This window comes from Prinia subflava, chromosome Z (genome assembly GCF_021018805.1).
Source record: "Prinia subflava isolate CZ2003 ecotype Zambia chromosome Z, Cam_Psub_1.2, whole genome shotgun sequence".
Taxonomy (NCBI): Eukaryota; Metazoa; Chordata; class Aves; order Passeriformes; family Cisticolidae; genus Prinia; species Prinia subflava.
In genome coordinates, this window is record NC_086283.1 from 45,306,377 (window position 1) to 45,332,977 (window position 26,601).

Consider the following 26,601-nt stretch of genomic DNA (forward strand, 5'->3'; position numbering starts at 1 on the left):
ACTTTGTGATTAGCACTATAGGAAAGCTGAACGATTTTTAAGAAAATTGGGTTTTTTCATTTTACCTGCAGTCACCGTTTGCATTGGATAATCATTATCTAAGAAGTTTTACAGACAATTAACATACAGTTATTTTCTCAGCTGAGTTTGAATTTATGTTTTTACCTCTGACAGAAGAAATTAGTGGAAGTTGTAGTTTATTCCCTTTTGCAATTACTGTAAGTCTAAAGTATATATGAACAAACAGCTCTGCAAATGAAGAGCTTTCCTTTATGTTTAATACAAGTCAAAACTTTATGTAACAAGGTTGTGTGCAAACTGATCTCTACTAGATCAACCGTAGAGATTTATTGAAGTTCGCAATTTCAGAAAAAGATACCTCAGTAAAGATATTATGTAGTTACATATTTTTGTGTCTTATAGATATGCTTTGTTCTAATTTTGAAGTTTTTCATCTTGATAATCAGTGCTCTTGGACTTTCATTATTTCAAATGAAGTCACTGGCTGAAGACAAAAACAGCTTCCATTGAATCAGGGAAACAAAGATTTAATGTAGCTATGAAAGAGAAGTCTCAGTATGAGTAGATGTATTGCAAAACTAAAGACGATTTGGAGAAAAAGGTATAATTAGAGTTTTGATGGCTCCGCTGTGGAACTTTTTCGTACCTTCATTTCAAACGAAAAGTTGCAAGGTCATCAGCTTAAACTTTCAGTACAGAAAGGGAGAAAATAGCAGAATAAGAGTAGTCTGTTTATCTGATGTAATTCAGTCACACTTCTGAAATTTAGATACTGAAACATGGGCATAATGACTGAAAATTAAATTAATTTTTGCCGTGAAATTACATTCTACGTATGTTGGAAGGGAAATATTCTGTGATGTCATCTGTGGTGTGGGAGGTTGGTTTGTTCAATTCTTTTGTTTGTAATCTGCTATACCTGCCCATCAGCTTCTATCATAGCACTGCTGTGTCTCTGTGGATTGTTTCAGGATCTCAAGCTTACTAAACTAGAGACCAAAATTAAGACTTAATGTGCTATGACTGAAATTGAAACTGCTGCAACTCAGCAGCTATGTGGCTTGGCTAAACAGAGTACACGGGCTGTGGAAACTCTACAGAAGGAGCTGCTGCTCACCAGTGACAAAGTAGAAGAGTTCAAGACATTTGTGAAGGTTTGAATGTTGAATTTCTTTTGAGGGTTCACCTGAATAAAGGTATTTTTGATTGAAAGCAAAATATAAAGGATTAATCAAGGCTTTGATGCATTTGCTGCTCCAGAACAAGGTTTGTAGTTACTACAGTGTTCTGAATCAGGTCTGAATGAGGAGAAAGAGTCACTGCCTCTCTCCCAGACTTTCAAAGACTTCCATAACTGTTATTAGTCATCTTTTTATATATGGCTGCCATATACTTGGTCTCAAAAGAAGGTGCTTAGTTGTGTATTAGTTTACTTTGCAGCAAATAAATTCCCAACACATTTAATGTAATTCGTATCTATTGATTGCTGTGAATTACCTCATTTTGCATATGCACATGCTTCTTGGTTTAGAAATACTATATAAAGAAGCCTCCATGTTGCAAAATTGAATTCAGGTTTAAGAGTAGTGTGTAGAATACTGTTTCCTTATATTCCTTCCAGCCAGCCCGACAGAGTTCAGGAAAGGTTCGGACAATGCCCTTGGGCACATGGTGTGACACTTGGGGATGGTGCTAAGCAGGGCCAGGAGCTGGACTTTGATGATCTCTGCAGGTCTCTTCCAACTCAGAATATTTTGTGATTTTATTAATGTAGCATATAAGTACTGTATACTAATTTTCTAAGAAGACTATTGCTTATTAGCCCATGAAACAGACACTTCTCTACTGGTCTTGGATTTCTGTAGAAGTGATCTGCTTTCAGGTATGTTTGAGCAAGGCTGAAGCATTCAAAGTAAAGAGTAATGGTGTTTTGATGCACTGGAAAAAGAAAGCATATATAGTTATCCCTTCAAGAATAACTTTCAACTCTGGATGGAAATTTAGTGTCTTAAATGCTTGTACGTTACATCTTCTTTCTGTCTTTATCAGATGAAAAGTCACTCTACATAGCAGGATTCAGACCTTTAGTGTTTGCCTGAAATCATCCCATGTTCAGTTCAGTTGCTAAGTTCATATAAATTTCCTTATGAAAAAAGACTGAATAATGTTGAATGTGCTTTAAAATCCTAAATTCAAGTAATTCATAAGCTAACTTATGAGGTGAAATAATGATTGTTTTTAATGAAAAAGTGCCTGCTATTAAAAGTTAGATTTTTTAAAAAAGTTTATTATTAAAGTGACTAATATTTTCTGTTTACATTTTGATGTAGCTGTTGAAAAAGAGGCATAAAACTGACTACTATGCCCATTCATTCAGAAATATGCTGCCTATTCTTGAACAGACTGTAAATTTTCATGAGAGAAAATGTGCTTTCTTGTAATACTGAATGCTTACTCTAAGAGGAAGATACAGGTGTTCTTTCCACAGCTGCATGTTTATTTTTGGCTAACTATGGAAAACTGAATTAATCTAATGTATTATCTATTACTTTTAATTAAGTACTCCTATGTCGTTGATGACAGAGAGAAGCAATTCAGTTTCCCTTCAGACTGCTATGGGTTTTTCTTCACTGAATAAAGTGATAGTAGCAATTATAGAAATAGGGAGATAAACAAATCATACTATCATTGTTGTGCATTCGTTCATAAGGAAAACATTTTCAAAAATTAGAAAATGAGAAAGCAAAATATCTGTTCTCAAAAGTAAATGTAGTTAGCAGAATCACCTGTTAGCAATCATTACAACTTCATTCATTGTTGAATGAGATGACAGCTTCATTGTTAATTACCATGAACATTCATTAGCATTTGCATGGTTGCACTAGATGTGAAAAAAAATTAATATGAAATAATAACAACAATAACAAGAACAATAGTAACAATAATAATAATAATAATAATAACAATAATAATAACAACCTAATTTCTTGCCTGGATAGAAAGAATATGCTAACATATTTCAAGTGATAGTTTTGCTGACTGCTGTTCCTCTGCAGAACAATTTTTTGAAAACAAAGATAGTGTCTATAAATAAACTACTTTGTTTAGTTGGGTGCCAAAATCAAATTTTATTAACAATATACCACTGTAAAAAAGTAAAATCTGTGGCAATTCAGTGGAACTGTGCAGTATATCAAGTAAATCCTGTTAAAATATCTCTTGTGTGTCTGATGTTATAATGAGGTGTTATGATAATACTTACTGTAATAAGTTGCAGTACTCCTTCCTCTTGAAGAGTACAGCTCTTCTTTCGAAGTCTGGTCTGCCTCGTTTCTTTTCTTCCAGACAGCTGTCAGGTTTTTGTCCCCTGACCTTCCTTCTCACTCAAGTTCCAATAATTCGAATAATTATTCCTATATAGAGATCAAGTTTAACCTATATATATCACTTAAACAGGTTAACAAAATTATATGGCCCTTTAATCTTCATCTGCTATTCTGATCACATCATAAGCTTTGCTTGTTTTTCAGAGTGCAAGTCCAATTTTCTTCTCATTCTTAAATTGAATGCAGTTCCTTTTTCTACCCATTCCGTGTCTCTTGTGACATTATATAGCTCTTTTTTAGAATACAACAATTAAATTATTTCAGAGTTGCTAATTAAGTTGTTACTAGTTACAGCTATAAATGGGAGAACAGGGGAACTTCAGAGAGAAGAATGTGACTGTTTATAGTAGGCAGTGTTGCTTGCTTTTGAAGCTATTGATAACACAGAACTACAGATCTTGGATCTATTTAGGATCAAGATAGTAAGTTACAAAACCTAGAGAAGAGGTTTCTGGTAGAAATCCAATATACACCAGTGGATCGCATTAGAGAATATGATGACTTACTAATTCAGCTAGTATTTGTAGTGGAATGTAATAAAACGTTGCATTGCTGTGGTCACCCCAATTTAAGACTCTTACACAATGAACTAAAATCATTAGGTTATAGAATCTAGTGATAGTTTCTAAAAATGCTGAAAATAATGCTAAATAAAGGCTGTTGTATCCAATATGTTGTAAGTGATCAGTGGATTTATTTTTGTTGGAGTGTGGGATAGCAATAAGGTATTATGAGCTGAATGATTTTCAGTGGGAATTGACTGGGCACCTGAAACAGGTTAATTCAGAGCAGTTCATTGGTCCAAAGCTGTTATGAGGAAGATATAGGCTAGTAGGAAATATAATAGAAATTGTGGACTATAACAGTTTAGTAACAGTTAAGTGACCAAAAAACCACTGTTGCATAATTAGTTGGTAGCTCCTTATACATATCTGTTTCATTTTGGTAAGAAAGAGAGCAAAATATTTAGAAATAAAAGACAACATAAACAAAGTGGAAAATGGATTATAGATAATAACCTGAAAATATAAGCAACAATAGAGTATAAAATTTGGATAAGATGCTGAAGTCAAGAGGGAATATTTGGGTAGCACGGCTAAGAAAAGTAGTAAACAGGCAGGATTTAAAAATGTACTACTACTATGGTAGCTATTACAGAGCAGATGTTTTATCTATTATTAGATAAACCAATAACTGTAACTGTGTAAAGATAAAGGTCAATGAATATTTCTGTTTTGTGTCTGGAATGAAGTAGGCTGATGTCTTATGAAGATGCTGCAACATCCTTAATCTATTAGTAGCCAAGAGAAGATTTTTAACTTTTTCTAGAAAGAAAAAGGATTTTTGGATTTAGAATTTTTGTAGCCTACCGCTTTATGGAGCTGGTTAAGAAATATTTATCTTGCTGATCCTCATTTTGAGTAAGTATTCAAAGTTAGTGCATTACGACATTGCCTAGAGTCTAAAAGAATGATAATATTGAGTCAATATTCAGAAAAGGCAGTATTTTACATTCACTAATCTCACCTCTTTTTGAGAATCATCTCAATTCTGAATAAATTACTGGCACAAAGTTAAATCATTAAAGTATTAATGCATAGGAGTATAGTTATACTTCTTAGAGGGCCTTTATGGAAAGCAAACTGTATTGAGTAAATCTGTGTTTTTTTCTGGAGGGTAGTACAAGTCAGCTGATAAAGGTTATTATTTGTTTTAATATACCTTTTTTAAGGTGTCTGACCTACTTCTGAGATGTTCAGATAAAAAAATAGCCTATGCAATATCAGTGATATGTTAAACTGATTAAAAATACTTCATGCTGTTGATCTAAAAAATAAATCATAAAATGTAGGTGATTTTTAGAGTTCCATAATGACCAGAAATAAACTTGATTATTTAACATTTTCACAAAATGTCCTGATAAAATTTTTCAATGGTGTTTATCAAGACTAAGAAATAATAATAAAAAGTAAGTCTGCAAATATATCAGCTAGACTAAATAAAGCATTTTTATTACAGAAAAGTGCAAACTACCTGGAAGAGGGATCAGGTGGCTCTGAGAGTACTTCAGTTGTGTTTTCTAGAGTTCATGTCTTTATCCCACCCCACTTCCTTCAGCACCATACATTTTCTTTGAATCATGCATTCAATTTTTATGGTGTACCATTGCTCAGGGTTTTCTATAACATGTACTGTCAGATCCTCGGTAGATCCTGCCAGTTACATGAAGCACAGCACCCAGAGCAAAATGTTCTTTGTTGTATGTTTGTAATACTTCTGAGAGCTCATGCAGAAAACTATTGGATAAAGTTTAAAAATTGCTATCTGACTGCTTGACTGGATTTCTATTGAAAATACAGTACAACATGCTAATTTATTATGAAACTGTCCAAATTCCTGCATGAATTCTGTTTTCCAGCACATCCTATTTTTTTTCTTCTCTAGATTTTGACTCTGTTAGAGGTATTTGTAAGCCAAGACTCAGTAGTGTCAACTGTCCCATTCAACTTGTACATCAGCAAAAGTAATTTTAATCTGTGGTGATGACGCCTGCCTGAGCATGAGAATATCAGAACTTTTCTGACCTTCAGAAGAATTGTTTTGATAAGGCATATACATTCAGTTGTTGTGGTAATAAATAGGTGATGGCAGATGAATGTTTCGAAATCAGTTGAGTGCACTTCTTACTTCCATACTAACTCTGTCATTTGGGACTTGTGTGCCTTCCACGGAGGATACCCTCTGCAGCACAGTGCACATCTGGTGTGTTCTGGCATTGTTGTTGCTTGGATCTCCAGTACAACCATCTGATAAAACTGACTGCCAAAATCAAGACCCAAGGCAGTTCACTTGGCAAGCTTAATGGATCTAAGTTGGGATCTAACACTCACCCTCTTAAGACATCTGCCCTCGTTTTGGCTACTCAGAGCTGGGCTTAAACTAGGTGCATCTCCCTCTCACTCTCTTATTTGACATACATCTCTGTTCACCAGCCACATGTGTCAGAGGACTTCACCTCTGCTTGGCCAAGTGGTGCTCTGCCAGTTACTTGCCATTCAGTCAGTTTACCTTATATCCTAATACATGTCAGTCTCTATTACCTTTCTACAGTTTATCTTGAATACTGATAGAAGTTTTGCCATGGCATATTTCCTCACTGCTGTCTTGGGCTGTAGTTCAAAATACAGGTTTAGGTGAGTTAACACTTCTGTTGAAAAGTTACACCCCCAAGTGAACCTCATTCCTCATTTCTGCCCTTATGAAACTTCCTTCCTACTCCATTTTTGAAATGTAATCATAGACATTATCTGTGTGGATTGTGAGCTAGCTCATAAAAATTCAATTTACCAGCTTTTGAGTACTACAGAGGGTCGGAACAGGGACAGGTTTACATGATTGCAGGCTGGAGATGCTGGGACTGCACCTTAGTGGCAGTGCTAACTGAAAATGTTACATAAAACTTTTTCCTGTTGCAAACAGTTGGTGATTAATGGCTAGCCACATTAAAAGTTCCTATTATTTGACAATTTCCTGTTATTTATTATCCTTGTCTTATTCTCTTGAACTGTTCTGTGTTGCTTCAAGTTGAGCATTTCTAGGCAATATGTTCTTCTATACGGGATGGCTGTATACAGATCATGTCCTATTTGCTCTCTATCTATAAACAAAACTTTAAAAATATTAGACTTAATTAGTTGGATTGGAAGGCACGAATATTTGGGAAATACTTGTTGGGGTTTTATCCAGTTTACAACATGAAAGCAACACAAGTACATTACCACTGTCTTTACTTTCAGTCAAAAAGTCAGTTCTTCAGATAGAAGGAAGTCCTTGCAGATGACTCTCAGAATTCTCCAGTTACAATGAGACAGTGAGATATTCTTCATAGAACTTTGCCGTTGCTGAACGTAATTTCAAACCTTATGGATTCAATTTTCCTCACAGTACTAGTTCTCCAGTGTTTTCAGGCCCAAGATGTCTGGAACATAGTTTTTCAGATGAGTATCCAGACCACATACAGAATGATCGTTTGTTTCTTTGTGTGAAAAAAGAAGCACATAATGGGCAACTATAAAATTCAATAATTGGCAAAAACAGACTTTTTGTGGAAATAGAACAATGATACGCTGTGCAGATGAAAACTGGTTTATTTTGAAAATTTTATGGAATTGTATCTGAACTGTACTAATTTGGAAGTGTTGTTTGACCAAAGAAAGATATCTTCAGCGAGTCACTGAGACATTTTGCAAACAACAACAGATATTATCACATAAATCAGCACTGTCAGTTTTGATTTTGATGTGGTCATCTTTGATATGACTTCAAGTTACAAGAAAATTTCCACTGAGAACACTTGAGAGCCAAAAGATAAGTGTATTTCATTTATTACACTCCAAACTGTCAACACTTCACCTAGGAAAGTACACCCAGAGTGATTATTTTTTATTGTATGGAGTACACGATAAGTCTGCCAATCTGTATTCAGCTAGAATCATCATAAGATTTGATTGATATTTTATGATTATTATTATTGATAATGATTATTTAATTTATTATTACTGATTATATTTGATTCCAGGAATATGTTCCACTATGATGAGAATTGGTATTCTTGCCTGTAGAATACACACCTTAAAAGATGGTGTCTGATATAGAAAGCAAAATTTATGTAACTGAGAAAAATCTCACCATTAAAAAAAATCAGGTATTTATTGCTTCTTCTTAATTGTGCATGCTACTTCAGGGAAAAAAGTAGAAACACAGCTTTTATTATGAAATACTAACCTTTCTTGGTTCTGAGAAGAAATTGGTGATAAATTAAGCTAATCTCCATCAGGATTACTCTGCATTTGGGATTTAAGCAAATTGAATCAGAGGCCTGAATAGTGACAGTGAATATCTATTAGACTGTAAACAGAATAATAGACCTTGTGAATTTTAATGAATTAAGTGAATGGCTGAATTCTTATCATTTACAGAAGGCATATGGTGATACATACAGTGTGCCAGGAAGAGCATATACTGTAGATAACTTAATGGATAAAATCTTGATAAATAAAAAGGAAGAATGAAGAGGAAGATGTTGAAAAGCTTGTCCCTACTCTACCTTTTCTTTGCTTTTTAGACTTAGAAAGATAGCACTTCACTTTGGGTTTTGACTATGATACATAAAAACCGTAACAGATGTAGCTTAAAATATATTGAATGTTTGTAACTCCTACTTTTTATCTCGTTCTGTATTAAGAATTTAGGGATGTTGCTGTAACTCTGTAACCAAGTTGTAAGATATGACAGTTTTTTGGTAGCTGTGCATGTATACCTCATGCAAATTTTAGATGCATGTCTGACACACACTGGTGATTTTGTTGATAATGCTGCTATTTTCATTTTTCTTTGAGTGCAAGAGAACCTTTTTTACAGACTGTGACTCTGTAATGGTAGATAGTGTGTAAACAGACCCAACAAACTTGAACTGGAGAATTGTCTTCACCAATTCGCGAAACCATTCCTTTTGTGTCTCAGTAAAAAAATAACAGAGAATGAGATTGAAGTGGGATCAGCTGGGCACTACTTGGAGACTCTGTACTGTACTTCCTGGAGGGATCTAGATCCACCTGGAATTTCTTTAAATGGATTGAATTTTTTTAAAAGCTCTTACTCCATTCTCTGCTGGACACAGAAAGATGCTTAGTTTAGCAATAACAGCCAGTTCAGGGTCTAAAAGACAGAAACAATGGAAAAAGGAATGACTGGAAGACTTCAGGGGTGGACATATGAGTCCATACTAAAGGCTCTGGGCTTGAAGTGATTAGAAAGCCTTTTGGCAAAAAACCAGGAAAACTAGAAAAACTTGGAAAGGAGGAAAAAGTTCTCTAGTAATGATTTATTTAAGAGGGCATGTAGAAATAATTGTTTAATGTATGTCAATCAAATTGCTAAGAAAGCAAGCTGAAGCAGGGAGAATATAAAGCACTCATTCATATACAGGGTCTTGTGAAGTGTCCACAGTAACTTAGGAAGTTGGGAGTTAAGGGGATTCCCCAAGGCACATGCCAAAAGGGCTACGGAGAAGTAGGAAGAGCTCTAGGAAGAGAGAATCATGAGAAAACCCAACAAATTTCAGTATTTTAAGGCAACACAGTTGGTAAGTTTTATGGGATTTTTTTAAGAGTCTAAGTAATGCCAGAGCTGACCTCTTAAGTTGGGTTTCAGACACACTTGTTTCAGCAGTGCAGTGGTCTTACACAGAGCATCTGATTTATAGTTCTTAGGCTTTTTGTGTGCTTCTGCAGAAAGATAGCATGAGCTTAGACACTGAGCTGAGTGTCAGGAAATCATGGTATTCTTCACATCTTGGTCACTGACCTGCTATGTGACCTTTGGAGTGTTGCTTCACCTCAGTATTTCTTGGTCTGCCCTGAATATCTTTGTTTGCTACATCTGGTACAACTGTGCTGACTTTGTCTGCCCTAACTGTTCAAGATAATAAACTCCCTAAGATCCAAGGCATCTCTTGCTACACGTGTGAAGCTCTAATTTCTGTCAGTGCCTTTTTTTTTCCTTCTGTGTAGATAACTGTAATATATGAAGTTTTAAAGGAATGATGGTAGTTTTGCTAGCACGTGTGTAAATCAGAGGAAATTCTGTTGAAACCAAAGAATTTACAGCAGGCAAAATAATTAATAGAAATGAGGTAATACTTAAATGCAGAAGTAAATAGGACTTTAAATTATTATTATTGCCCATTCCACATAAATAGAATTTTAGAAACCGATATATTTTGACAGAAATATTCTGCCTGTCATTCCATGTTGATTATACATATTTCAACTCATTCTCTGCTATAAAGAAAACTATTATTTTTTCTCTGTTATAAGTCACAAAACATGGTAATTGTGCTGAAACACACAGGACAGTGGAAAATATGAAGTGTTTGCTGATACTTAACAACCACATCAGTCTGAGAACATTTGGGTCTACAGCACAAGATTTTTCAGTCCTAAAGCTTAATCTACAGGACAGATTAAATAATTACAAAGCTGTAAAATTATATATGACCATAAGTCCCTCATATTAGTAGGTACCTACTTATGTTCTACAAATGAGGTGTCCAGCTGATGCAATAAATTCTACTTAGAGGTATTACAAAGAATGTAATGAAAAAAAGCAGATTTTTAAGACAAGATTTCAGGCATAAAGTATGATAGCTAAGCAGATTTCAAGAGAGGATTAGAAAAAAAAAAGAGTAAAAGCTGACCAGTAACACAAAGCCCCCTAATTTTTTATTCACATAGGGAATTTTAAAACACCTAAGGGTACCATTAGGACTATATGGTAAATTCTCTACTGAAATATAAACTATATTGTAATTTGCCATAGTAAACCCATTGCTGTATCTTTGTTTAAATATGGCTTGTTTTGAAGACAACCTAAAATTAAAAACTGTCCATGACTTAAGTCACTTGTTTATGTATTTGTAAATAGGTTTTTTTAGAGCGTAGCACAATGCAATCAATTTCCTTTTCTTATAATGCCAAATACAGGTTGAAATATTTTCAGTATTCTTCCCTATGGTTTTCTGCACCTGCAGGTGGTTAAGAAAATGCAGTCGAAAGAACATTCTCAATTTTGTACTCAGAAATACATGGTTGTAAAGAAGCCATTTGTTTTCAATCATTTTTGTTATAAATGCCAGGACAATTTATTACCAAATTCCATAATTTTGTTTATTAAAAATTCAAATCACAAAATTTGGAATCAAATTACAGAATTTTAAGCAATTAAAAAACCCCCCACAAACAGCGACACTTACTTGACAGAGTTTCTCCCAGGAAAAAGAGAGCCAAGGGTGACCCATAGACATAGACCCTGGCCATCTGTGTCTCTAGCTGGGTACACGAATTTGCCATGTTCAAGGCTTGGTTTTTATACTCTTTATTCTGCCTCTGGCAATATTTCCCCATATTTCTCTTTGTTTCTTAGTTGCTATTCAAACCCAAATTCATCTCCGGTCGGATTGAAAAGAGCTCCCCTCCCAAGTCCATGTGTTAATGTTCAGTTTCTATGGATCCTTATAGTTGATGAATGTTCGAGATATGGGTGATATTGTTTGATGGTCTGTGAAGGTGGCTCCCGAGGTGTGAGTTGCTGATACCGGCTCATCTCAACAGGTCCCCTCCCAATACTTGAGAAGGCTGCAAAGTCTTTTGTTCCCTTCTGAATGGAGAAACCTCCTAAAACATACACTTTTACCTGATATAAATTTATACAGCTTTATAATTTTCCAATTTACCATAAGAACATGAATTAATCATTTCATGTTTTTCACAATTTTGAATCCAGAAGGATTGGTATTTTGCTAGAGTGTGTAGGATGAGGTATTTTGGAGAAATGGAGAGCCAGCCATCCAAGGAAGACTTCCAGCCCTAATGGGAATTGCACAATTTAAGCCAGCATAGTTTTACAAAATGAAATCTTGCCCTTGATAGGGATGAGATTATCAAATTTTATGCAACACAATTACTAATTTCTGTCACTGTATCCTATTATTCTTATTACATTTTAACTGGGTTTTTGAGGTCTGCAGTACTAAGTGCCAGGAAGCTTAAGTTTTGTGTGCAAATACTGAAATCGTCAGTCTCTTTTTATGCTGTATGAGTTGAGGGATTTTTAGAAAAGTCACAATGGGTTTAGCTTTAGTAGTTGGAAAAGAAATTCTGTGCAAATCTGCATACGCTTCTTCAGATTTGGTTTGGGATGTTATAGAATTCATCTTTCCTAGTTCACAATCTGTCATCCATCGCTCAGAGCCATGGAGAAGGCAGGGCTGGGCTAGGATGTTGGACTACAAACTGGAGATAGCTTTTGCTGCTAAGATATAAGAGAATGATAATATTTTAAATTACTTCAATGATTTTTTCATATCTTGTCTGTTAGAATCTTAGTTATGCTCATGTGTGTTCAGATTTGCCTGCATTAATAAAAAAATCAGGAAATTGTGGAAAATCAGGTTGTAGATGCAACTTGGTATCATTATTTTTTACATTCAAACTGCAATTTCTCTATGTATAATGCAATTCTTTCAGGTTGTTAGTTGAGACAGTTCTTCCAGGCCATGCATGCATTCATCTTCCACTTGTGTCTGTGAAGTTGTGAACACTATTCTTAGTTCCAATCAACATAAGACTGTTTAATTTTAATCATATATGTTGGTCTGATACCTGGCTTTAGAGGATGTATTTCTTCCTTTCAGCTATTTATTGAATTAGGCTTTGAAACTTTGCATCTCTGCTAGCTTTTAAGTGTCACACTAATATTCTCTTAAAGGTATCTTTTTGATTTTTGGGGGGTTTAACAAATTTAATGGCTTGTTAGGTTACTTGATTCTTAATGGAAAAGATAATAAAATCATATCTTAATTCCTGCAAGTACAAAAAACCATGAGACACATAGTTTGAACATGTATATTAATAAATTTTAGAACTGCAGCAGCAACTGTGACTGTAGACAGGTAAATAAAACCAACTCATCACCTTATAAATCTGGCATGTGTGCAACTGGTAAAATAATGTCATTACCACTTTAATGTTTGGTCTCAGAAGTTTGAATACTGAACTTGGAGGAAGTGAAGAAGGCAAGATTAATCTATATGTCCCCTCCACATTTACTTACAGGCCATTTGCTGGAGTCTCAAAAAATGACATGTGATCTCTGGAATCATAAGAATTAAATCAACCTCCTGAGGCTTTCTCATTCCCTTGGGTCAGAATGCTACATGTTATAGCCCTAAGCAAAACAAATCAATTGTAGTAGTCTGGTTTTGTGTCTTGTCTTGTCCCTTTTCTGATAAAAAAAAAAATGGTTATGCCTAGAAGGTGTGTTTTTTTCAAATGAAGGAGCTGATGTATTTTAAATAACATATAAAAATATATTAAATAACATATTTAAAAATGAGATTACTACAGAAGAGTTTTCAGTTATGCTGTGATATCAGTTTAAACATTATTACTGGAAGTATTTTGGAAGTCATTTTTAGAGAGACAATAGGGAACAAACAACAGTGCTTTCATTGAATGCTTGTCTCAGCTGCTGAAATGGTATATGGCATCATATCTTTGTGTCATTTTGTCCATTCATTCTGATTTATTTTGTTGATTATAAAGTATTTGGGGTTGTAATATTTCTCAGCCTTTTTGCACCATTAGGATCTGGCCTAACCTTAGGCCAGCAATAACTATTCCACCACAAAAGTAGAGTTCTTTAAACTCAGTGTTCAGTTCTGTGAAATTTAGCTCTTGTCATTCACAGACAACTACAATATCTTCATAACACTTTAGACTCTCTAGGAAACTAGCCTTGTTTCATAAAAGATTTTCCACTTCATATTTGGTTTAATGCTTTGAGCCACATTCATGTACTTTTCTAATCTACAAAGTGAGTTTCTAAGAGCACATTACTTGTATCTAAAGATATCTCCATACTGAACTAGACACACAGTGCTACACATAAAATTGTTCTGTATATTATATTGTTCTGTACACCTGTGGTTGGTTGACCTGGCCAGCAGCTAAACACCACATAGTTCTTTGTTGACTCCCTGCTTGCTCCCTTCCCCTGGTAGGACTGGGGAAAGAATAGGAAGAGCAAAAGTGAGAGAACTTGTGTGTTGGTAAGGACAGTTTAATAAAGGAAGGAACAGGGGATAAATCCCTGAGGAATGTAGATCAATGCCTACCCAGTCTCTGAGCAGACAAATCACCATCCCCCTCAGATTTTATTGTTAAGTGGTGTATGTGTGAAATGTCCCTTTGGTCACTTGGGGCCAGCTGTGCCAGCTGCATTCCCTCTCTGCATTTTGTGCATCCCAAGCCCACTTGCTGAGGTGGCAGCACAGGAAACAGATTACCCTGACAGTGTGCCAGTGCTGCTTAGCAATGGCTGGTATGTTATCTGCACTTGTTTAGTTACAAACCCCAAAAACCATACCTTAGAAGCTGTTGGAAGAAAATTCCATCTCCATTTGTGCTGTAAAATATCTAGCAGGAAAGAAGACTGGCCTGGTTTAATAGAGATCTTAGGTTTGAACTTATGACAAAAAAAAAAAAAACCAAAAAAAAAACCCAAAAACCCACAAACCAAACCAAAACAAAAAAACCCCCCAAAAAAAAAAAAGAGTGTACCATCTCTGGAAGGATGAACAGGTAATTTGGGGGAACTACAAAGATGTTATCAAGTATGCGGAGAGAAAATTAGAAGGGCCAAAGCTAAACTGAACCTTAATTTGGACTCTGTGGTTAAAGACTAGGTGATTCTGAAGGTCTTCCAACTTTGATGATTCTGTGATCTCAGCCAGATGCAGCACACTGTTGTGACTATTGTACAAAATACAGTAGAACTTAAAATTATCCATGACCCATGAGCCTTGGCCTCTGCCGTGAGATCTGCACCACTGCAAGACTGAAATCTGGCTATATGTAGGTACAGTGCAAGCTAGTATTAGAATTGATCTTGGGACCATAAAGTTTTATTATACTATAAACAATAATATTATGTAAATTAACTTTGTAATTACAGGAAAAATTCTTGGCAATGAAGCCATTGTCATTCAACATTACTTAGGGCCATTGATCAAATTTTGTTAATTCTAGGATCAACGAGTGTCACTGTTTTGGGATGTGAAGGCTTTATTAATAGTGTGCTGTCAGGGCCTTTGTGTCACCAAGGCTTCTTTGAGTGTTTAATTAAATATGACCTTCTAATTGAAAGAAGACCTTTCTCTTTATACATCTCAAAACTGGCAAAAATGCAGTGCTAAGAAGTGATTACACACTGAGGCCAAATTTGAAAACAATATATTCTTAGGAATGAATATCTGAGGTAGTGAAAATAAAGTTAAAAATCCTTATAATGGAGATATTTCAGAATTATGTAACCCAACTTGTGTAATGCACACTATTTAAATGTTATGGGGTTTGTTGATAATTCAACAATTGCTAGTGATTAAAAAGGATTAGGAACTTTAAGGTAATTTTGTTAGAGTTTTAAGCTTCTTTTTTCTAGTCAGATCAGTGGCAGTTGCACTGGTCTGACAAGAAGTGGCGTTGATTCATTTCAGGAATTAATCAAGAATTCTTATTCTAGTTGGCTGGTAGCAGCAAAGTGTGTCCCACAGGAACAGCTCTGATGGTAACATCTAGGCTAGGAAAATGGCTTGGCTAACAAAATGTCCTGTAGATTTGACAGCAAAAGAAAAAAACAAAGAGAAAATCTCAAATCCTAGTACTGGTACTAATAAAGGTGTTGTTATAAATCAGTATAGTACAGAAGTCATGTACAGCAATAATTTCATTTTAGATAGCCTATGTCACCTATGTATGCTTATTAGTTTAAAAATAAGCAATTTTGAAATACACAGAGGGAAATGTTTTAGTTCAAAATCCTACACCTAGCTCCAAAATGCATTGTAACAAATTCTTAATCACAGAACAATGTCATACTGGCTTCAGTACACTTATCAGCAAAACCTGTGCTGCTTAACTCTTGAGATTTAGTACTTCCGAGTTTGGAAATAGGTCTTTCAGTTTCTAAAATCTGTGTGGCTTGACACTGAATGTTTCTGTATTGGACCATGAACTGACATGTAGGAGGATAGCTTGTATCATAAGGTAGAGCTATCCACACCTGGGCCTCAAACCAGGCCTCAGACCAGGCCTCAGGCCTGGCCTAGCAGGCCTCAGTACGTTCAGCATACGTAGTAGCAGATAAACTTATCTGCTACTAAGGATGTCTTAAGGTAGTAGTGTTACTAGCTTAGAACAGTTACTGGGAAGACACGGTGGCTACCTTAAACTGCAATAGCTTACATATTTCTGTATTCTCACTGCCTATCAGAATGCACCTGTTCTTGTAAACGATTCTGTCTGTATTTAACCCACCATCTCACAGAATAAAGAGAATTACGTGCTTAGAACCATATTGGTGTGGACGCACGTTATTCTAGTCCCCAGTCTTTCCAGGCCTCAACGTCAGTGGCGCCCGACTTAGAGACAGAGCCCTGGATTTTACTGAAATATAAAGCTTCGATGCTGTGTGATTATTTAGCTTAAATGCTGTCAATTATTTAGCTTAAATGCTGTCAATTATTTAGCTTAAATGCTGTCAATTATTTAGCTTAAATGCTGGAAGACCTCGCTTGATTTGGGACGTGTGTGTGTCGCTTGCGACCTACAGTCCGGAATTTCCGAGGCAGGCTGGGGAGCGTCTGTCGATTGGATTGGTCAGAAAGGCGACAGTACCACCTACTGTCAGCAGAGAGAAGGTAAGAGCGGCAGACGCGGAGGGATTCAATTATGGACCGGTACCTTTTGGCTGCCATGCAGCTTGTAGCGTCCATTGTCTCGAAAAGAGGCGAAAATATCAAAGACTCTGATATAAATCAAGTAACCCTATGGGTTCGGGAAGAAGGAAAGCGAAAGCGGCCAGCATCTCTTTGCAGAGAAGCAGGACGGAAAGAGAAAGGCAGATTGCTATGGGACGTTGTAGTTTTACCCGGAAAAAGAGCAAAGAGACGTTCAGAGTTAAGCATAATTTGGGAAAAAGCAATAAATACATTGCGAACATTCGCAGAAAAGAGAAAAACCGTAATTTTAGCCGGAGAAAATCAGATTCCCTGTCCCTCTGCTTCCCTTTCCAAGATAAAGGAACAACAGGAAAAATCTAAGGTAGCCAGACGCTTCAGTGGAGATTCCATGCATTCCACGCATTCTGAGAGTGAGAATGCAGCTCAGCTTTGCCCCTCCCTTTGTTCGTCTCTGGCCGGCTGTGCAGGGAGAAGGCAGGAAATGCTCCCTGCACCTCTCGGGCCGAATGAAAACAAACAGGAAGTAGCCCAGCTGCCAGACCCGGGAGGCGGTGCGAAAGATGAGAAGGCAGGAGGGGCCAAAGGCGGAACAAGGAGGGCACAAGTGATGCAGCAAGGAGGCGGATCTCAGGGCGGCAGCAGCAGCGGAGCGACTGGCAGTGTTCCTGGCCGAGCCTTGTGGTTTTTTTTTTCTTTCTCTGTCCCGCTCAAAAATATAATAAACAAGATGTCTACTAATGAGAATGCCAGCACACCGTCAGCTAAATTAGAGGCTCCTATGCCCCTGCAGTCTGCCAATCAACTGCACTAGCCGACGGACTGGGCTCTGAAATCTTCTTACCCCCCCCCCCTTCGCTGAGTGCAGAGGCATGTCAGTGTCGTCTTTGAAGATAAGCAAGCATCGTAACTCGACCCTGTGTCGTGCTATTACCCAGGAAGCTTTCAAGATTGTTAAACAGAGACAGTGAAAACATGCAACAAGTGGACATTGCAAGAAAAACACCAGAAAAAGAAGGGAAAATAGTCATCTGTCCCTCTGTTGTGAAAGAATCCATCACTGTGTGAGAAATGCAACGTGAAAAAGAAAGATATATCCTATCATGAAAAAGATAAAGCAAAAAAATGGAATAGAAATGAGTTTTTAGCTAGAGTTATTAACTCTGTGTAAGGATGAGTTGTTTCTACATTTTAATGTTGTTAAAATTAATTTTTGTGTGAATTATTTGAATTTGAGTTAATTATTGTTAAACATATAATTTTAAACCTTGTTTTTAGGATTTGGGCCCTGATAAGTTTAAGTCTATATTTAAATGTTAAGGAGTTTAATTAATAATGAATCTTTAGTGAGTTACCATACATATAGAGTTTATAAAGTTAATGAGGGTTGTCGATTTTTGTTGAGACTTACTTATGTTAGATTTAAGAGTTCGTTGATTTAAAGAGTGTTTTATAATTTGTAAAAGGTATAGTTGTTTAATTTGTAAAGTTTAGTTAGAACCAAAAAAAAAAAAAAAAAAAAAAAAGAAGAAGAGAAAAAGGAAATTAGATTTAAAATTACATGAAAATAGTTATTAGTGCCATGCTAGCTGCATTTGAGTAAGTGGTGCTGAGAGGGCTCTAGCTGACATCTCCAGCTGGAGTGGTCCCCTGCTTCACTGCTAGGTCTTCTAGTAGTTGTTTTTGAGAATGATTCTCAGAGCTGAACAAAGTCTCATCTCAGAACTCTCAGCGTTGTTGTCCTGCCTAGAGAGGTGGGTGCAGCTGGCTGAAGCCAGTCCCTGTTTGGGCAGAGAGGCTGTGCTACTGCTCTTGAGTTTGGTCTTCTGTTCTAGGGAGAGAGATGAGAGAAGGCTGTCTTGCACATTAGCTTTTAGTGCTTTGTCACTCCTGAGGCTGGGGAGTGAATGGCCTGAGAGAATCTGTTTTTATGACCCCTCCTTGGCGGGTTGGGGCGGTGACCAGCGGATCATTTTTCAGGAAGTTTGTGCTGGCTTAGTCCCAGGCGAGCATGTCCTGTGCTGCAGCGATGGGGACGCACAGTAGTGTGCCTCAGGGGATGAGTTTCAGAGCCTGAGGACTGTGGTGGTATGTTTTGTTCAGTGATGGCACTAGTGAGAGAGCTGAGAGCCGTGATGTCCCCATGCCTGACAGAATGGGACAAGGATAAGGGACTTTAGCCAGTGAGACTTTTCAGTCAGTGTGAATTTTGAGAGAATCAAGATAAGTTATAATAGAGGTAATTTGAATTCAGAGCCATGACGGCCCAGCCTTCTGCTGAGCAAAGTCATGTGGCACAAATTCTCTCAAGCTGAGTGACCTTCTCCCAGGTTCTCCAAATAGCAAATCTTCCCAGCTTCGACCACAGCCAGTGAGTCGAGAATAATGTTTCCTGAAACAGCTAAGTAATCTACAGGCTGAAATTGTACTTGTAAAGTCCATGTTTGTTGTTTGTCAGCCACATAAGAGCGTTTGGAAACATGATTCACAGCATTTTGAACTACCTGACATTCAAGAGGCAGTTGAGAGAGCCAGCAATCTTCCTGGGCAGGAGGATGCCAGGGCAGCAGAAATTCATTGATAATCCTGCCAGCAGTAGCAGTAGAGCCAAGAATTCTTTGAGAAAGGTCTTAGGGCAATGAGTAAATGAACAGTTTTGCCCAGTGAAAACAAGTTTGACGTTATAACTGTGCTTAGAACCAAAAAAAAAAAAAAAAAAAAAAAAAGGCGAGAAAGAGGGAAGAAACAGGTTTAACTGAAATGATAATAACAGAACATTGATAAAGAAGATTTAAAATGATGCAAATTGTTAGATCCTTAATTGTATTGTTAGTTGTGAGTTGTCCTAGTGTATGAGAGTTTTAAAAGATAAGAGTTTTAAAATATAATTCGATGACATGTTAAGTATATAAATTGGTAGCATTAGTAAGTTGATGTTCAAGTTTTTATGTTGTGTTATTTGTCTATAGGGTTTTCTAACAAGTACTTGTCATTTTAAATGATTCTATTTATCTTTTTAGCCATCTAAATATTTCATGAATGTTGTTAACAGATATGGTTGTATTATTAGGTGTAAGTCAGAATTTTTTCTTAAGTGTCATGTTAAGTATATAGTTTGTCTCTTTTGTAATCAATCTTGTATGTTTTATGCAATGTTTTAGCATGTCCTTTTGAAGCTTCATTTGATTCTTTTAACTGTGTTACACATTTCGATTGAAATGAGATTTTAGGCTTGTTTTGGTACCTCTTGTGTGAGTCAAGACATTGCGTTTCAGTTTGCTAAATCCTTAAGTGTTTTTCAGAAGGTCTTGGGGAGAGATACCTGAAGCATCACTGATGATTTTTCCATCAGCTGCTGATCCTGTGATTGCTCCAACTGGTACTCAACTGTCTTCAAGAAGAGTTCCAGAAAAGACGAGTTCCCGAGTGATCGGAACAATCTTTTATCTTAGCTTTTAAATGTCTCTTTTATGTAATGATATTATGACAGTTGGTTGTATTTTAGGCATTTTATGTTTATTGTTGTTAGAAATTGTCTTTAAAAGATATGCTAAAAACATCACTCCAATTTAAGGTTTGAGTTCTGGCCAAACTCTAACTCTAACTTGGACGGATGGTGTTTGTTAACGAAGCCCAGAGGTTTCTGCTCCAAAAAAAAATAATATGCAAGTTATCTTAACTTGACAATTTGATCCGATCAGAATGACAGCTGAATCAGCTTGGAGTGAAGATTGTCATCTTTACCCGGGGAAAGATGTCAAGGTTCACTAAAGAAAAGCGTTTCAGCAGTGTGCAGTCTCTGGGGTGATAGCAGAAATAGTTTAATAATCGCTTATCACTTTCATTAGTAAGCAAAAATTCCTATTCTATTTCCTTCTCTCTGAGAATGCTAACTCACATACCAGGTCTGTTTTAGTTTCTTTTCTGCAAGCTGTAGACTCGATGAGATACTAACGAAAGCTGAACCAGACAGGGAGACAGCAACAGAGACACAGCATTGCAGCTGCGTTGACAGAAGTAACCCTGGCTGCCCAGTGACAGCAGAGAAGTCTTCAGCTGTGAAACATCATCAAGCAGTGCAGAAGAAGAGGAGACAGCAGATGATTTGAAACTTTAATCTAGAACCTGCGTATGAATGAAGAGCAAGGACTGAATATAGTGCGCTCTCATCTTTTTCCTTTTAGCAGCTAAGATCTTTGGGTTTTTCTTGGGTAACTCAAGTAGTGCTTTGCTCGTAACAGTATATGTAGAAGCAGCCAACCGTGTCACAGACCCAGTTTGGATAGCTCTAAAGAAAAAAGGGGGGATGTGTAGGAGGATAGCTTGTATCATAAGGTAGAGCTATCCACATCTGGGCCTCAAACTAGGCCTCAGACCAGGCCTCAGGCCTGGTCTAGCAGGCCTCAGTACGTTCAGCATACGTAGTAGCAGATAAACTTATCTGCTACTAAGGATGTCTTAAGGTAGTAGTGTTACTAGCTTAGAACAGTTACTGGGAAGACACGGTGGCTACCTTAAACTGCAATAGCTTACATATTTCTGTATTCTCACTGCCTATCAGAATGCACCTGTTCTTGTAAACAATTCTGTCTGTATTTAACCCACCATCTCACAGAATAAAGCGAATTACGTGCTTAGAACTATATTGGTGTGGATGCACGTTATTCTAGTCCCCAGTCTTTCCAGGGTTCAACGTCACTGACATATAAATTAAATACAGATAAGTAAACTATTAAGCCCATAAATACATTAGTATATGACAGATGAGAAAATATCAGAAGAAAAAAGTGACTTAAAATCATACAAAGACTGTAATTTTTAAGGCACTTACTTAATGACAAAATTGATATCAAAACACTACATCAATATCATGAAGGAGGTTCAAAAATAGCTAGTTTCTCAGAGTCAAAATTGAAAGTCCATACAGTAGGCTTATTTTTCACATATGGTTTGTGCTTCACATATGCTTTAGTGTATTTGAACTGCTCAAGGGACAGAGGAATTGAAGTGCAAGTCCTCCATATGTATGATCTGCTGTGATTATATATAAAGTATATGCTTGCATATTAAAATCTAGTAGCTGTAATTTTCTCTTTCTTTAATTTTTGTTCAGACTTTCTTTTTTTCTAACTTTTTTTTTTTAACTTTTTTCCCCTTTTGTTTTAAATGCTATAGATTCTTCAGTGTATTTCTGGCACCTTTCTTTCTGACACCTTCATTTCTGGAACTGTGGACTAAAAGCCAATCACACTGGAGTTGCAGTTTCTGGGTTCTGCTGTTGTTATCAGTGTGTTCATTCATCATGAACTTCTTTTGGAGTTTGGATACACCAATAACATTTATGTAATAATGTCAAATGACTATTGCCTGGCAGTATTTCTGTGTTTCCTATGGCATTCAAGGAAATATTTAACATTGTTTATTATCATGCAGTTTTTATGTCTGTTTTTGGTTAATTGTCATTATTTGTAGCCTTTCCAAGTGGCTTTGCAAGTAATTTTCTTGATATTTTGCTCCATTAATTTCCATTTCCTTTTTGCATCAGTTACAAAGGTGCATTTTCTAGAGTGATCACTTGAGTGAGAGATCTCTTTTTAAAACGGAGAGAAAGAGATTTCTTTTTAAAATGTGGGAAGGTGATTCAATTTGATTTAAAAATAGGGTTGAACTTATTTTTCCATTGTCAAATACTTTTCTATATGCTGCAAGAGCCATTTTACTGTTAGACCATTTTGAACTCTACAAAAACATGTGATTTACACGTATCATAGTGTGCACTTTTCTTTTTGGGGCTCCCTCTTCTCTGAGTCTATTTCTTTATATGAGCCTAGTTCAAGTTGCCCTAGGTCCCTGTCCATTTCATTTCAAGTTTCTTCATTCCTCTCAATTCTGCACTTGAAGAGAGGATTGTGTCTGAAATAGTTTGTTGGAAATTCTGTGGATAGAAGGACCCATACTTGAATCAGAAAATTTGACAAATTTCACTGTACCTCCTCTCTCCAGATTTGTGGCAGGGTATTTTTATTTTTAATAATTAAATTTTATTAAATACTTAAAAATATTAAGTTGAGTAGTGGTAGGAGAAAAAATCTTGGAATTGGATGAGTCTGCTGTGCCTTCGCTGAAATGTATTAGCAAATGCTCTCTAATACACTAGAGGCCATAGAATACCCAAAATGCCAATAAACAGGCTTCATAATCCTCTAGTCAGTTCCTGTGAGATGAAGGCATTCTGCAGAAAAAAAATTTTGAGGAGCTGATCAGCTATTGTTGAGATGTATCTTAATAAGATGAGCTTCACTAGGATGATCTAAAGATAACCTCTAATTTTAAACTCAGCTGACGTGTCTGTGTTGACAGTCACAGTTCTGCTTGAGTCATGGAGGTTGAATATTCTAGGAAAATGTATTACTACTCTTGTTTTTCAGTGAACATGTTTTAAATACAATTGTCTTGCTCAGCTTTTGATGAAATCTTTTTGTCATATCTACATAAACATTAAACCAAAATTACTTCAGTTGTAAAACTGATGAATTACATTGATGTTTGGTGTTATTTCATTGAACCAAAGAACTTAAAAAATAAGAGGGAAACTTGGTAGCCAGGACAGTTTTGAATTACCCTCTCTTGGTGCGAAACAAAATTTCAGGTTTTGAATAAAGAGGTATACTGGTGTTTCTGCATGTAGAAAATATCAATAAGCTTAAAAAAAAAAAAAATCTCTGACCACAGTGAAGCCTGACCCTTATGTCTTTATTTCAAAAACATTTTTGTTAGACTGGGTCAGAAAAGGATTTTGATTGATTCTGTGGAAAGTGCTTTCTCTTACTAATGGTGGCTTTATAAGAATAGTTACTTTGCTAAAGACATGCCAAAACAGTACATACATTTAAGAACCTTTTTTGGTTTACTGTATTAATTTATATTTTGTGTTCTAATAGCATGTTATTTAATATTCCAGCACATATCCTGTTGAACCAATAACACAGAATGAAGATAATTCCCAGCTAAAGGAGCTTAGTTGAAACGATATTGTTTCTTCCATCTTATTTGCACTATAAAAAAAAGATAACAGGGTATTTTTTTTGCTTATATCTTCTAGACTCTAACCAGAGAGTTACGCCACAGAGTACAAGAGCTGGAAACAAAAATCAAAGTGGAAAAAAAAAAAAAAGAAAAAAAAAAAAGGAGAAATGAAAGCATGCAAAAAAGGTCCTTCCCAAGAGAGTGTTCCGTTGGCAGCATCTATCCTCAATGTTTCAACAACAGATTTTTACGAAATACGACAAGGAGATGATGAGGTAAGTTATTTTAAGGACTTCAGCGAAAAAGGCATAGATGAGAAGATGCTGACTGTATCCCTCCTCGAGGAGAAGGATTTGTAGGTAAAGACTGAAATTTCATTGTGCAAGGTACAGCACAGAAATCAAGAAGGATTTAATCTAAATGCAAAGGTTAAGTTAGAGATTCATAAGGTGCCAAGACTTATGGCATGTATAAATATAAACACACTTGTTTGAGCGTGTGTATGTGGAGATATTATTCAGTATTTTCCTTTCCTGTAAGGCTATTTGGCAGGATTGTACATTTTAAACAGATTTCTGCATTAAAGAAAACAAAATTGGAATGTGTCTTGCTGTGCCAGATTGATTACGTTGATAGTTCCTTTCTGAATTGTGATACCTATTAAAGGTATTTCTGATAGACAGATGGTTTCTGGGTGAATTCATTGCCTTTCTGTTGAGTCTCTCACACATTCTACTATGAAATATTTGATAGTGTTGCATCAAATCACTCTATTAAATAGTTGCAGTGATAGGATTTCTTACACAGATTTATTTAGTCCTGGTCAACTAATATATGAAAAAGCCTGTACAGTTACTTTAGCAAGTGTCTAGGAGTTGGCAATTAATGTAACAGTATTCTGGTGATGACTTAGATTTAGCCTTGTTGGAGCTGTGTATTAAAGAGGTCACAAAAAGGGAGTTTTCCCGTTGGTTAGACGACAATGCATGGTATGTGTGTGCACTGATAGGGATTACACTCATGAATACAAATAAAATGGACTGATCCCTGCCCTATTTACTAACATTTATACAACCCTATAAAGTAATTCACTTTGACAGAGCTGTTGCACTGTTATCTCATTCTCAGAGTAATTTCTACATCCTGTATCTTTTTGTTTTAGTCACTGTGAATATATGTGTAAAACACATAAACATACTTAACTATAAATATAAAATAAATTTATTACACAAGAGATAAATTTACGCTACATGTAAAATACATATTCCATCTATCATTGCATAGACTCAGGCACCTTTATGTTGAACTCATACAAATTAGACATAGATCACATATATACCAGTACATTCATATGAAAAGAACATGCTATGCAGATTTCCAGAGGCATGCACAGACAAGGGTAGGTGCAAAAATTTAGTGGAGCACTATACTTGGTGGGTGTGCTTCAGATAACTAATTTTGCAAATGTGATTCTGACTTCCACATGCTGTGTATTTAATGTACACCCAGTCACACATTTCCTTTATTGCTCCTGATTTTTTATATTTTTAGGAAACAGCAAAAATGAAATTTCAAAAAGATAAAGAATGTCTACAGCATGTACAGAAAATTCTTGAAGCACAGGTGCTCAATTTATATCATCCCACAATGAATTATAACTTTCTGCTCTGATTAGCTAAGTGTTTTTAGGTTGCATTTAATACATTTTATTTGTAATTACAGTGCTGTTGATGGTCTCAAACTATGATGAGCAATGTGAAATCCTTGCCTTCTAGCATTTCCTTTGTATTTCTCTTAAAGTCAGAGTTACTGTATAAAACTGAAGAGATGTTAATCAAGGATTTCTGGCAGCTAACTTAACAGCTAACTTAACAGCTAACATAACCAGTAAAACAGTGCTGGAGAAAAACAGCATAGGTCTTGGCAAATGTGTTAATTGAATTATTGAAACACAATATAATACTTGCTAGAGTGAAAATGATCTGTTCTCTCATACCTCTTAGGAAAAAGAGACTTTTTTTTTTTTTATGTGCCTTTAAAGTTACTAGTTGTTATGGACACCTGAGGAGTTCATGGGTTTCTGTGACCTTTTACTGTGGACCTGTTTCCAGTCAATTCATGTTTTCCTCATAGCCAGACAGCTGTTTATTATCGTGTCTTCTCGCACTCTCTACAATATTTTCTACTGAGACCTCGAGCAGCTTGTTAGTGGGAAGTAAATATTGATTTGGCATCCTGTCAATGCAGAAAGAATGAAAAAATTTCCACCAGAGGCCCCTCAAACATTTTCCTATCGACATTTTCTGGGCAGAGAGGAAAGCTGCATAGAGGATGACAAGTCTGAGACTAGCAGAAATCCCTGAGGGGTCCATTGAGACTGCTGCTGTGACCTGTGTGATACTTTTTCTTCTCTTTCAAGTCTTTTTTTTTAATACACACAGAGTCTGCTGGGATGCTCCCCTCTTGTAAGTGATCAAGGGCAGTTTATTGGCAGGTGAGAGCCCAGCTTTTCTAGCCATAGTCAGCTTTTGTTTGGACATCATTGACAACATACACTGACTCTTAAAACTTTTCTGTTACATTTTTTAGTTGTCTCTTTTATTTAAATCATGGACAGCTGCTCTCTGGAAAGAAATAAAACTTGATTTGTAAATCCAGTGTTCCTATGCATATGAACATGCCATGCATGGCATAAGTCCATTAGTGATGTAGTTAATATCAGTTAAGAATGTGAATTATTGAAAATATTTTGAAAGCCATTTTAAAGGAACAGTCACATCAGCTTTATGTATTTTACCATCAACAGCTTTT

General features: G+C 36.1%; 1 protein-coding gene across 1 annotated transcript in view; it reads left to right on the plus strand.

The window, feature by feature from the left end:
- The window catches only part of CNTLN (centlein), a 197,219-nt gene that overhangs the window by 163,489 nt on the left and 7,129 nt on the right, over positions 1–26,601 (plus strand). Inside the window, 5 exon segments of the mRNA XM_063423407.1 lie at positions 499–622; positions 993–1,175; positions 23,867–23,917; positions 23,919–24,065; positions 25,342–25,413. Of these exon segments, the coding sequence (XP_063279477.1) occupies positions 499–622; positions 993–1,175; positions 23,867–23,917; positions 23,919–24,065; positions 25,342–25,413 (577 nt within the window).